The sequence below is a fragment of the Oncorhynchus gorbuscha genome, linkage group LG08 (assembly GCF_021184085.1).
Source record: "Oncorhynchus gorbuscha isolate QuinsamMale2020 ecotype Even-year linkage group LG08, OgorEven_v1.0, whole genome shotgun sequence".
Lineage (NCBI taxonomy): Eukaryota > Metazoa > Chordata > Actinopteri > Salmoniformes > Salmonidae > Oncorhynchus > Oncorhynchus gorbuscha.
In genome coordinates this window covers 40,171,812-40,185,208 of record NC_060180.1, presented here as the reverse complement: position 1 = coordinate 40,185,208, position 13,397 = coordinate 40,171,812, and the positions used below count along the sequence as shown (strand labels likewise).

The 13,397-nt window shown below is 44.8% G+C and overlaps 1 protein-coding gene across 2 annotated transcripts in view; it reads right to left on the bottom strand.

The window, feature by feature from the left end:
• Positions 1-5,178: 5,178 nt before the first annotated feature.
• LOC124041650 (kelch-like protein 24) overlaps positions 5,179-13,397 on the bottom strand; it is a 63,819-nt gene continuing 55,600 nt past the window's right edge. For both annotated transcript variants that reach the window (XM_046359468.1, XM_046359467.1), the window contains 2 exons: positions 7,673-7,861; positions 5,179-7,174 (listed from right to left, as the gene is read on the bottom strand). In XM_046359468.1, coding sequence (XP_046215424.1) covers positions 6,971-7,174; positions 7,673-7,861 — 393 coding nt within the window. In that variant the 3' untranslated portion in view covers positions 5,179-6,970. The remainder of the gene's footprint in view (positions 7,175-7,672; positions 7,862-13,397) is intronic.

Here is a 13,397-nt window from a genome sequence, read left to right as displayed (position 1 = left end):
TTCCCCATGAGAGTAAACATCCGTTAAGTGAAACATCATCTTGGTTTAGCAACATATACGTTCACATGTGTAGCCTAATGTGAAATTGCCAAGAACAAACCAGAAACCCATGAATAAAGTATGAAGCCACAATAAACATTTTCCAAAGTAGTGGAATTATTCTCCAGAATATTGGTGTATTTAGCATCCTTGTTGTTGTTTAGTTGTTTTCAGATGTACAGCGCATTTGGAAGGTAATTCAGACCCCTTCGGCTTTTCCACATTTTGTTACGTTACAGCCTTATTCTAAAATGGATTAAATAGTTCGTTTTTTTCTCTCATCAATCTACAAGCAATGCCCCATAAATAAAAAGCAAAAACAGTTGTTGTTTTTTAATTATAAAAAAATAAAACACTGAAATACCACATTTACATAAATATTCAGACCCTTTACTCAGTACTTTGTTGAAGCACCTTTGTCAGCGATTACAGCCTTGAGTCTTCTTGGTTATGACGCTTCAAGCTTGGCACACCTGTATTTGGGGAGTTTCTCCATTCTTCTCTTCTGACCCTCTCAAGCTCTGTCATGTTGGATGGAGAGCGTTGCTGCATAGCTATTTTCAGGTCTCTCCAGAGATGTTCGATCAGGTTCAAGTATGGGCTCTGACTGGGCCACTCAAGGACATTCAGAGACTTGTCCCGAAGCCACTCCTGCATTGTCTTGGCTGTGTGCTTAGGGTCAGTGTCCGGTTGGAAGGTGAACCTTCGCCCCAGTCTGAGGTCCTGAGCGCTCTGGAGTAGGTTTTCATCATGAATCTCTCTGTACTTTGCTAATTTAATCTTTCCCCGATCCTGACTAGTCTCCCAAGTCCCTGACACTGAAAAACACCCGCACAGCATGATGCTGCCACCCCCATGTTTCACCGTAGGGATGGTGCTAGGTTTCCTCCAGATGTGGCGCTTGGCATTCAGGCTAAAGAGTTCAATCTTGGTTTCATCAGACCAGACAATCTTGTTTCTCATGGTCTGAGAGTCCTTTAGGTGCCTTTTGGCAAACTCAAAGTGAGCTGTCATGTGCCTTTTACTGACGATTGGCTTCCGTCTGGCCACTCTAGCATAAAGGCCTGGTTGGTGGAGTGCTGCATAGATGGTTGTCCTTCTGGAGGTTCTCCTATCTTCACAGAGGAACTCTGGAGCTCTGTCAGGGTGACCATCAGGTTCTCCCCAGATCTGTGCATCAACAGAATCCTGTCTCGGAGCTCTACAGACAATTATTTTGACCTCATGGATTGGTTTTTGCTCGGACATGCACTGTCAACTTATAGAGACAGGTGTGTGCCTTTCCACCACATATCCAATCAATTGAATTTGGAGGCCAAAGAAACACACACCTGTTATGGTGAGGTGCTGGCTAGTGGAGTAGAATACTTGAAAAAGATAAGGAGAGACGCACACTCTAGAAGCTCAGACGCAATAATTTAGCAATCTCTAACCAACGTTTCGACAGACAAGCTGTCTATACTCTGATGAAGACAGCTTGTCTGTCAAAACGTTGGTTATTAGGTTATTCAATTATTGCATCGGAGCTCCTAGAGTGTGCAGCTCTCTTTTAATTTTTCAATCAATTCACTTTACCACAGGTGGTCTCCAGTCAAGTTGTAGAAACACCAAGACGATCAATGGAAACAGGATGCACCTGAGCTCAATTTTGAGTATCATAGGAAAGGGTCTGAATACTTATGTAAATAACATTTCTGTTTTTATTTGTAATACATTTGCAAAGATTTCTAAAATCTGTTTTCGCTCTGTCATTATGGGGTAATGTGTGTAGATTGATGAGTAAAAACAATTATTTATTCCATTTTAGAATAAGGCTGTTGTCACACCCTGATCTGTTTCGCCTGTCTTTGTGATTGTCTCCACCCCCCTCCAGGTGTTGCCCATCTTCCCCATTATCCGCTGTGCATTTATACCTGTGTTCTCTGTTTATCTGTTGCCAGTTTGTTTTGTTTCGTCAAGCCTACCAGTGTTTTTCCTTCAGTTCCTGTCTCTCGATTGTTCCTGTTTTCCCGGTTTTTCTGCCTGCCCTGAGCCTGAGCCTGCCTGCCGTCCTCTACCTGTACCCCACCTATCTGGATTACTGACCCCTGCCTACCCTGAGCCTGCCTGCCGTCCTCTACCTGTACCCCACCTATCTGGATTACTGACCCCTGCCTACCCTGAGCCTGCCTGCCGTCCTGTACCTTTAACCCACCTGTCTGGATTACTGACCCTTGCCTACCCTGAGCCTGCCTGCTGTCCTCTACCTTTAATCCACCTGTCTGGATTACTGACCCCTGCCTACCCTGAGCCTGCCTGCCGTGCTCTACCTTTAACCCACCTGTCTGGATTACTGACCCTTGCCACACTGAGCCTGCCTGCTGTCCTCTACCTTTAACCCACCTGTCTGGATTACTGTCCCCTTGCCTACCCTGAGCCTGCCTGCCGTCCTCTACCTTTAACCCACCTGTCTGGATTACTGTCCCCTGCCTACCCTGAGCCTGCCTGCCGTGCTCTACCTTTAACTCACCTGTCTGGATTACTGACCCTTGCCACACTGAGCCTGCCTGCCGTGCTCTACCTTTAACCCACCTGTCTGGATTACTGTCCCCTTGCCTACCCTGAGCCTGCCTGCTGTCCTCTACCTTTAACCCACCTGTCTGGATTACTGACCCCCTGCCTACCCTGAGCCTGCCTGCTGTCCTCTACCTTTAACCCACCTATCTGGATTACTGACCCCCTGCCTACCCTTGACCTGTCAGATTAATAAACTGTTGTTAGTTCGACGTTCCTGCATCTGGGACTTACCTGAAACATGATAGCAGTAACGTAACACAATGTGTAAAGAGTCAAGCAGTCTGAATGCTTTCCAAATGCACTGTATTTTGCTGTCATAATGTGATTGAAATGTGATAAGGCATTTCCGTGTAACTTCTCCCCTAGGCAACTTCCCTTAGATGATTGACAGGTAAACACCACTGTAATAGTCTGTATAGTGTTTAATACTAGTGTAATTCCTCTGCTCCAGTCTGTAGGTAAGTGGGGGTGGTAGTCAGGCAGGTAAATATCTTTACATTATTCTGATCACTGTGCTTATAAGACAGCATAGTTTCCCACTTCCAACATGTATGGCTTGTTTTATCTACTACATTTGCACTATACCATAGTATTGCTGCCACTGATGTTTTTAAACTATGGTATGTTATACAGTGGGGCACAAAAGTATCTAGTCAGCCACCAATTGTGCAAGTTCTCCCACTTAAAAAGATGAGAGAGGCCTGTAATTTTCATCATAGGTACACTTCAACTATGACAGACAAAATGAGAACAAAAAATCCAGCAAATCACATTGTAGGATTTTGAATGAATTTGTTTGCATATTATGGTGGAAAACAAGTATTCTTTCCTTTATACGGGTCAGTCGTCCTGGTCCCTTTGCAGAAAAACAGCCCCAAAGCATGATGTTTCCACCCCCATGCTTCACAGTAGGTATGGTGTTCTTTGGATGCAACTCAGCATTCTTTGTCCTCCAAACACGACAAGTTGAGTTTTTACCAAAAAGTTATATTTTGGTTTCATCTGACCATATGACATTCTCCCAATCTTCTTCTGGGTCATCCAAATGCTCTCTAGCAAACTTCAGACGGGCCTGGACATGTACTGGCTTAAGAGGGGGACACGTCTGGCACTGCAGGATTTGAGTCCCTTGCGGCGTAGTGTGTTACTGATGGTAGGCTTTGTTACTTTGGTCCCAGCTCTCTGCAGGTCATTCACTAGGTCCCCCCTTGTAATTCTGGGATTTTTGCTCACCGTTCTTGTGATCATTTTGACCCCACGGGGCGAGATCTTGCGTGGAGCCCCAGATCGAGGGAGATTATCAGTGGTCTTGTATGTCTTCCATTTCCTAATAATTGCTCCCACAGTTGATTTCTTCAAACCAAGCTGCTTACCTATTGCAGATTCAGTCTTCCCAGCCTGGTGCAGGTCTACAATTTTGTTTCTGGTGTCCTTTGACAGCTCTTTGGTCTTGGCCATAGTGGAGTTTGGAGTGTGACCGTTTGAGGTTGTGGACAGGTGTCTTTTAAACTGATAACAAGTTCAAACAGGTGCCATTAATACAGGTAACGAGTGGAGGACAGAGGAGCCTCTTAAATAATAAGTTATAGGTCTGTGAGAGCCAGAAATCTTGCTTGTTTGTAGGTGACCAAATACTTATTTTCCACCATAATTTGCAAATAAATTCATTAAAAATCCTACAATGTGATTTTCTGGATTTTTTTTCTCATTTTGTCTGTCATAGTTGAAGTGTACCTATGATGAAAATTACAGACCTCTCTCATCTTTTTAAGTGGGAGAACTTGCACAATTGGTGCCTGACTAAATACTTTTTTGCCCCAATGTATTGTATTGCAATATGCCATATAAGAACTGCACACCATGTTCAGTATAGAGAATAACTTTATTGATGCTTCATTTACACAAGCCAGCAATTACAGTCCGACATACAGTCCATGCTAATTTTCAAAAGAAACAAAATAACCAAGGCGAAAGAGAGATTTGAATATCACATCATACATACTTTAATTTAATTTTGTTTCCTATATATCAGAAAGACAGATTTGAATCCAATATTGTCTTATTCCAGGCACAAAGGATTGCATTCTCTAGGTGGAACTAGCCCTCATCTTGTACACAAGTACTGTAGGCTATACAAATTCATCAATCCATAACTCAAATTCAGGATTCCCATGAAAGCAAGTTCAAAACATCACCTTAGGGATTTGATATGGGCCAAATGCCTAACTCTGCATTTACATCCTTCAATCACTTCTCCCCTTGAGAGTCATCCAATATAGAGCAATAACGTAGTGCATGTTCCTCTACCCCCCCCCCCTTCCCCCTCTTTCTCTCCCTGTGTTGATCTTGATCTGACATATTATAGTTGTGCTATTTGTGGGGACCCACAGCAATGGCAGGCAGACCAGTACGAGGCGCTGAAAGGCTCCATTCACCCCACTCACATACCACATACGTCACATGAAAGCAAATAGCATTTACTGATACAGTAATAACAGGAAAAATAACAGGAAAAAAAATCATATTTACATTGTGATATAATAGTATAATAGTAAAAGTGCACAATTGGGGCTCTCGGAGACTATCTCTGGTTCTTAGGAAGAGGAGATGAGGAGCTGCTACTGGCACAAGAATGCATGTGGCCTACTCACTGCTGCTAGGCATGTCTAGGGCTGTTACAGTGACCATATTACCGCTGTACCGCCGTTCACAAGTCATGACCGCAGTCAAATTCCACGTGACTGTTTAGTCACGGTAACTAGGCTTCTCCAAAACTGCGCTCTGATGCAGCTGGTGGTCATTAGTAGCCTACCAAACTTGCTAACTGCCTGGTACTCAGCACTCTATTGTCCCTATAATCACTCTAACATCAATGCAAATGTGATCGGAAAATCAAATCAAACACTTCATGAGAGACCATGAGCTCACGTTGCGCAACATTTCTATAGGCTATGCAATTGTGTGAGAAAACAGAGTGATGGCTTCTACTAAAAAGAGGAGGCTCCCATCAGTTTTCTATAGACTAGGCCTACTATATTTATTTCTCAACCTTCCTAATATTAAGCACATTGCTGCTCTTTACAACAGGAGTACAGCCTACCTGGCAGGCATGAAAATTAACCAGGGAAAAGAGTCCTCCATTCGCTATTTAAGTGCCTAGATGACACATATTTTTCCCCCGCCCCTGTTGAGACAAGTGTATGATAATGGTTCATTCAAAATCAAAACTAATTTCACACATATATTATTTAGTATATGTACAGTAAAGACAAAAATTAAGAATGGTCTGATAACAAATTAAGAATAGTCTGATAACAATATTATCACTTGTGAATGGTGTATTATCACTTGTGAATGAGGCCCAGTGTGACCAGTAAGACAAGAAACAGTGCATGCCTTTTTTTGTCGACTTTTTCAAATGATAGTCGCACACCTAATGTAGCCTAGCCCATAGGCCTATATGTTTTGATAAGGTTAGTATCACACCTAATGTAGCCTAGCCCATAGGCCTATATGTTTTGATAAGGTTAGTATTACAACTCAAGTGGTCCGTTTAACTTCTTAGAATTAAGCACATGCATCCCCTTTACAACCGGTGTGGAGAATAACTGACATACATAGGCTGCTTGTGAGTTCCAAGTTTGGGGAAGATAATGAAGCATTACAATCATAATCACATTTGCGGTCACTTTTGAGAATGGTGGTTTCTTCATATCATGTTTCTTTAGACCTGTCTAAAATAAATTACGGATTAATTGTGAAGGTGTAGGCCATATTAAATGGATTTATTAAGACTTTTAAACAATGTATATATTCCAAAGGTCTGCATCAGTGGCTTGTAGGCTATGAGTGGAAGCCAGGAGATGCTAAATGTGTTTATGTTAATTAACGGTCAATTACCATGAAACCGGCAGTTATTTGCTTGAAAATCACCGGCCGACAAAATGTCAACCCTGGCGCATGTCTGCCTGCTCTGATCTGATCCTGCCACGGGCTCCATCAAGGCTCTATCTAAACACAGACATAGTGGTGTCTGGTGGCATACCAGCCAGTCTATGGTTTGGTTTTCCATTGAACAACCACCCTAACAAAGTCAACTGGCAGGCATAGATGGATCTGGAGTAGCATAGCAGGAATACCACAATACCAGCATCATGGGACAATAAGGAAACAAGTTCAACTGAAACTGGGGCTGTGGTCTGAATTTCTAAATTAGTTGCTTCTTGAGAGAGGAAATAAAAGGGTTGACAGTGTGTGCATGTCTATCTGCACCCTTTTTAGAGAGCGCGTGTCTGAAGAGTCTTTTTGTGTGAGTGAATGTCTTTTAAAGCATGTTTATGTACAAGCCTGTGTGTTTGTGTGTGTGTTTGTGGGGTCAGGGCCGGTGGTGGAACTTCTCGTTGTAACGATGGATGGTGACACAGCCGTGGTAAGAGATGGGGCGAGGCATAGCCGCTACGCCGGTGATGATGCCCGTTGCCGGGTCGTAACACAGGATGGAGTCAGAGGCCTCGCCGTTCTCACCCCGCCCACCCAGGATGAAGATCTTCCCATTACACACCGACATTCCACAGCTCTCCTGGAGAGAGACAGAGAGAGAGACAGAGACAGAGACAGAGACAGAGACAGAGACAGAGAGAGAGAGAGAGAGAGAGAGAGAGAGAGAGAGAGAGAGAGAGAGAGAGAAAGAGAGAGAGAGAGAGAGAGAGAGAGAGAGAGAGAGAGAGAGAGAGAGAGAGAGAGAGAGAGAGAGAGAGAGAAGAGAGAGAGAGAGAGAGAGAGAGAGAGAGAGACAGAGAGCGAGAGAGAGAGGGGGGGGGGGGAGAGCAAGAGACAGAGAGAGAGCGAGAGAGAGCGAGAGAGTCAGCGAAATATGCCTCACCACGGTTGACTTATTGGGGGCTTGACAAAACAAAAACAACTTATTTTTGTGAAATCAAAAAGCTCCAGTTAGGATGTAAGGTCAACATTGTATGTGTTTTCATAGACCATTGTTAAGTGCAAAACCTCATAGCAGCTCTGAAGTCGAAATGAAACAGAATTTCCAGTGTCTCTGTGCCATAAATGAAATCCTTACCTGTTTGCTGAAGGTGTGCACCACGTGCATCCAGTAGTCCTCCGCAGGGTCGTAGCAGAAGATAGACTTGGTGAGACCTCCTGACACATAGATCAGGTTGTTCAGGGAGACCGCCGTGATGCAGCGCTTAGCGATGGGAATGCTTGTCCTTAGCGCCCAGGTGTCTGCCTCTGGATCATAGCACTGGACCTAGAGAGATCACGTGGATTGAGTGATTAATGATTGATTGATTATTTTTGGATTGAAAAAGTGTGGTATGAAATATAGCTTTGATAGAATAATTAGACTCAGAACATAATGCCTGAAAACCTTATGTAGTACAACATTTACTGTCTTGGTGAAACACTAAGAAACAGATTTGTACACTGCTCTTTCCCTGACAGACTGACCAGGTGATCCCTTATTGATGTCACCTGTTTTATCCACATCAATCAGTGTAGATGAAGGGGAGGAGTCAGGTTAAAGAAGGATTTTTCAGCCTCGAGATAATTGAGACATGGATTGTTTATGTGTGCCATTCAGAGGGTGAATGGGCAAGACAAAAGTGCCTTTGAACGGGGTAATAGGTGCCTTTGAATGGGGTATGGTAATAGGTGCCTTTGAATGGGGTATGGTAATAGGTGCCTTTGAATGGGGTATGGTAATAGGTGCCTTTGAACGGGGTATGGTGATAGGTGCCTTTGAACGGGGTATGGTAATAGGTGCCTTTGAATGGGGTATGGTAATAGGTGCCTTTGAATGGGGTATGGTAATAGGTGCCTTTGAACGGGGTATGGTGATAGGTGTCTTTGAACGGGGTATGGTAATAGGTGCCTTTGAATGGGGTATGGTAATAGGTGCCTTTGAACGGGGTATGGTGATAGGGGCCTTTGAAAGGGGTATGGTAATAGGTGCCTTTGAACGGGGAATGGTAATAGGTGCCATGCGCACCGCTTTGAGTGTGTCGCTGCTGGGTTCTTCATCAAGAATGGTCATTATACCCTGATGAAGACAGCTTGTCTGTTGAAACGTTGGTTATTCAATTATTGCATCTGAGCTCCTAGAGTGTGCGGCTCTCCTTTCCCTTTTTCATGTATATCAAGAACGGTCAACAACCCAAAGGGCATCCAGACAATTTGACACAACTGTGAGAAGCATTGGAGTCAACATGGGCCAGCATATCCCTGTGGAACGCTTTCGACACCTTGTAGTTCATGCAGACAAATTGAGGCTGTTCTGAGGGCAAAAGGGGGGTGCAACTCAATATTAGGAAGGTGTTCCAAATGTTTTGTACACTCAGTGTAAATCCCTGGGTTAATTTAAATGCTATAAAAATAAAGAGAGTCGCACACACTATATATAAACTACATGTCATTTATTGGGTAAATCACCAACGTTTCGGCATCACTGTGCCTTCTTGATGAGTGCGCGACTCTCTTTATTGTTATAGCTTATAGTTTATTCGCTGTTAAGTCAGCACCTCAACATAAAATAATGTTCTCTGGGTGTGCGCCAGCTCATGTTTTTTTATTTGACTTAAATGCTGAAATGCATTTGTCCCTTCCCTGTTTCACACCTGGTAGTTTGGTGGATGGGACTACCAGCTCTCTGTAACCTAGAGGGCAACCAGTGGGTCCATCTCCTCTATACCATGTTTCCTGTAGCATGGCAATGTCTGTATTTCTAATTTCTTTGGAGAAGTCCAAGTTCCTGCTCTTTAGGCCAAAGGCAGATGACCTCAGGCCAGGATGAGATGGTGAAGGCTTTGTGTTCCAAAAAGTTTCCAATGTTGTTAGTCGTATGGCTTGACCTCAGACCAGTAACTGTGAGCAGAGCCTGCTGAGCAGCTGGTACATGCCATTGGCTTGGGCTAGTGTACGCATGGGGGTTGGGACTGTATGCCTACTCACGGCCTGGGCTTATGTGTGACTTTCATGTTGAGGCCCTCTTTGCGGGTGTGGGGGGCATGGGGTGGGCAGGAAGGGCATAGGTCTGATCTGAGGGAGCCTATAAGGGGTTTGAGCATGGTTGGTTTGGGGGGGGGGGTTGATTGCTTGGAGTGGGGGTGTGGCTGGTGGTGCTGTGGTTCCGCTGGTCTGGGCAGAGTGTCTGTTGATCCGTTGCTTCTGTGTGAAGTGTTGGGGCTGCGGTTGATGGGTGATGTCCTTTAGGGTCTTGGCGAAGGTGGGCACTGCTGCCAATAGGTGGACCTGGTCCTAAAGGCTGTTCAAGTCCAGGGTGGAGTGGTGGGCACTGCTGCCTATAGGTGGACCTGGTCATAGAGGCTGTTCTAGTCCAGGGTGGAGTGGTAGGCACTGCTGCCTATAGGTGGACCTGGTCCTAAAGGCTGTTCAAGTCCAGGGTCGAGTGGTGGGCACTGCTGCCTATAGGTGGACCTGGTTATAAAGGCTGTTCAAGTCCAGGGTGGAGTGGTGGGCACTGCTGCCTATAGGTGGACCTGGTCATAGAGGCAGTTCTAGTCCAGGGTGGAGTGGTGGGCACTGCTGCCTATAGGTGGACCTGGTCCTAAAGGCTGTTCAAGTCCAGGGTGGAGTGGTGGGCATGCTGCCTATAGGTTGACCTGGTCCTAAAGGCTGTTCAAGTCCAGGGTGGAGTGGTGGGCATGCTGCCTATAGGTGGACCTGGTTATAAAATTTGTAAGTCGCTCTGGATAAGAGCGTCTGCTAAATGACTTAAATGTAAATGTAAATGTAAAGGCTGTTCTAGTCCAGGGTGGAGTGGTGGGCACTGCTGCCTATAGGTGGACCTGGTTATAAAGGCTGTTCTAGTCCAGGGTGGAGTGGTGGGCACTGCTGCCTATAGGTGGACCTGGTTATAAAGGCTGTTCTAGTCCAGGGTGGAGTGGTGGGCACTGCTGCCTATAGGTGGACCTGGTTATAAAGGCTGTTCTAGTCCAGGGTGGAGTGGTGGGCACTGCTGCCTATAGGTGGATCTGGTCATAGAGGCTGTTCTAGTCCAGGGTGGAGTGGTGGGCCAGGTAAACATTTGGTTTTGAGGCACAGTCACAGGCAATACTTGTGTTTACCTGCTGTATGGTATCAGGGTGGAAGTCTTTTCGTGGTAGCAGGGTGGAGATAACCACTTGTCCATAGGGGAACGTAGAATAAGCTTTTTTCAATCACTTCCTTGAGTGCTGTGGCCACCCTTTCCTGCTATGCTCTCAGGTCATTTGTGCCTGTGTGTATTATTATGTGGCTGAGTGACCCTAGGTTGTCCCCACACAGAAGGTCTAGGGTGTGCTGGGTGTTTGGACACCAGAGTTTAGTGACAGTGTGTTTGGGAAAAAGTTCATTTTCTTGTATATATTTCCCATTTGAGTACAAAAGGAGTACAATCTGTGACTTGTGTATGTCTTCAGTGGGTGTGGGGGCATTGTCAGGAGGGCTATCAGGGGGGCTGACAGACGGGGGGCTCAGAGGGGGTGGGATCCCCTGGGCTTGGGGTTCTTCATTTGTCTGTCCGGCCAGCTCCCTAATGAGTTGTTCTCTGGCCTTCATCTCTCATGGTCACAAACTGAGCAGGTGCTAAAACACTTGGCTCCTACACTCCTACACGGACCTCCATAGAGACAGTGAGGTGAAGAGGTGACTGTAAAATAGGCAAGGAGACAAAGAAAACTAGAAAATGACACATAGGGGAATAGGAAGGGCCTCAGAAAACATGACCCCATTGGCCCCATGTGGGTATTCAGATTGGGGCACAGGCTAGCCCACACCAAGCCCATACCAGCCCAATATGGGTTAGTCCACAACAATGCCACATCAGCCCAACATGGGCTAGCCTACACGCTTCCTAACACAAGCTAGGCCACCCCTGACCAACATAGGCAAGCACACACCATAGCAAAACAGGCCAGCCCACACCAAGCCCAACAGGGACTAGCCCACACCAAGCCCAACAGGGACTAGCCCACACCAAGCCCAACAGGGACTAGCCCACACCAAGCCCAACAGGGACTAGCCCACACCAAGCCCACACCAAGCCCAACACAGGCTAGCCCACACCAAGACCAACAGGGACTAGCCCACACCAAGCCCAACACAGGCTAGCCCACACCAAGCCCAGCTGGAAGGGGGCTCATTAGAATATTTGGGTTTGCATACAGTTTGTTTTGTGCAACCCAACACAGGCTAGCCCACACCAAGCCCAGCTGGAAGGGGGCTCATTAGAATATTTGGGTTTGCATACAGTTCGTTTTGTGCAACCGTCACTTAGAGTGTCATTCCAGTTCAAGTCTTGTGTGATGTAAAAAAAAAAAGTTTTCATCTTGTACACTACCAATGATGAAGTCTTTAAACATACTTAAATAAGTGCATTTGACATATGAGAAATTCAACAGTTTTTCTTTGTAGGCTCAGCCCTGAACTATCTGCTGTCTGTCACCTCTGGCCCCATCTCAAATGGCCCAACAAAATCCTTGAGGGGCTAGTCAGCCCTGCCCCTGCAGAGGGGCCAAAATGTCTTTCTGTTACAGTATCAAGCGGACTGATTATTGGAATATGTAATACTACTGCAGCCATGTTTGGTATCTATCTCAAACTTGTCCGACGAGGAGAACATTGATGCCATCTACTGTATATGGATGCATGATCTCTGTGACACTGTATTCAAGGACATCTTTTATCCTCTCAGAAATGCTCTATTGTACCCGGCCCACCACCTCAGGTCATCACACATCACACACTTTCATCACATTAACTGGAGAGTCTTATTACGGGTCAAATGTGATGTATACAGTGTACAGTGCCTTCGGAAAGTATTCACACCATTTTACTTTTTCCACATTTTGTTACGTTAGAGCTTTATTCTAACTTTTTATTTTATTTTTTATCCTCAGCAATCTACACACAATATCCCATAATGACAAAGTGAAAACAGGTTTTTAGACATTTTTAAAGAACAAAAACAGAAATACCTTACATACATACAGTACCAGTCAAAAGTTTGGACACACCGACAGGGTCACCAGGAAAGCACCATCATACCACCTCCATGCTTCACGGTGGGAACCACACATGTGGAAATCATCCATTCACCTCACAGACACGGCGGTTTAAACCAAAAATCGCAAGCAAGTCTCTTCTTATTATTTGTGTCCTTTAGTTGTGGTTTCTTTGCTGAAGTTCAATCATGAAGGCCTGATTCACACAGTTTCCTCTGAACAGTTGATGTTGAGATGTGTCTGTTACTTGAACTCTGTGAAGCATTTATTTGGTCTGTAATTTCTGAGGCTGGTACAATAACTCTAAATGAACTTATCCTCTGCAGTAGAGACAACCCTGGGTCTTCGTTTCCTGTGGCAGTCCTCATGAGAGCCAGTTTCATCATAGCGCTTGATGGTTTTTGCGACTGCAGTTGAGGAAACTTTCAAAGTTCTTAAACTTTTCTAGAATGACTGACCATGTTTTAAAGTAATGGTGGATTGTCATTTTTCTTTTCTTATTTGAGCTGTTCTCGCCATAATATGGACTTGGTCTTTTACCAAATAGGGCTATCTTCTGTATACCACCTCTACCTTGTCACAACACAACTTACTGGCTCAAACGCAATAAGGAAAGAAATTCCACAAATTAACTTCTAACAATTTTAACAAGACACACCTGTTAATTGAAATGCATTCCAAGTGACTACCTGTTATTTCATAGTTCTGATGTCTTCAATATTATTCAACAATGTAGAAAATAGTTTAAAAAATAAAGAAAAACCCTTGAATGAGTAGGTGTGT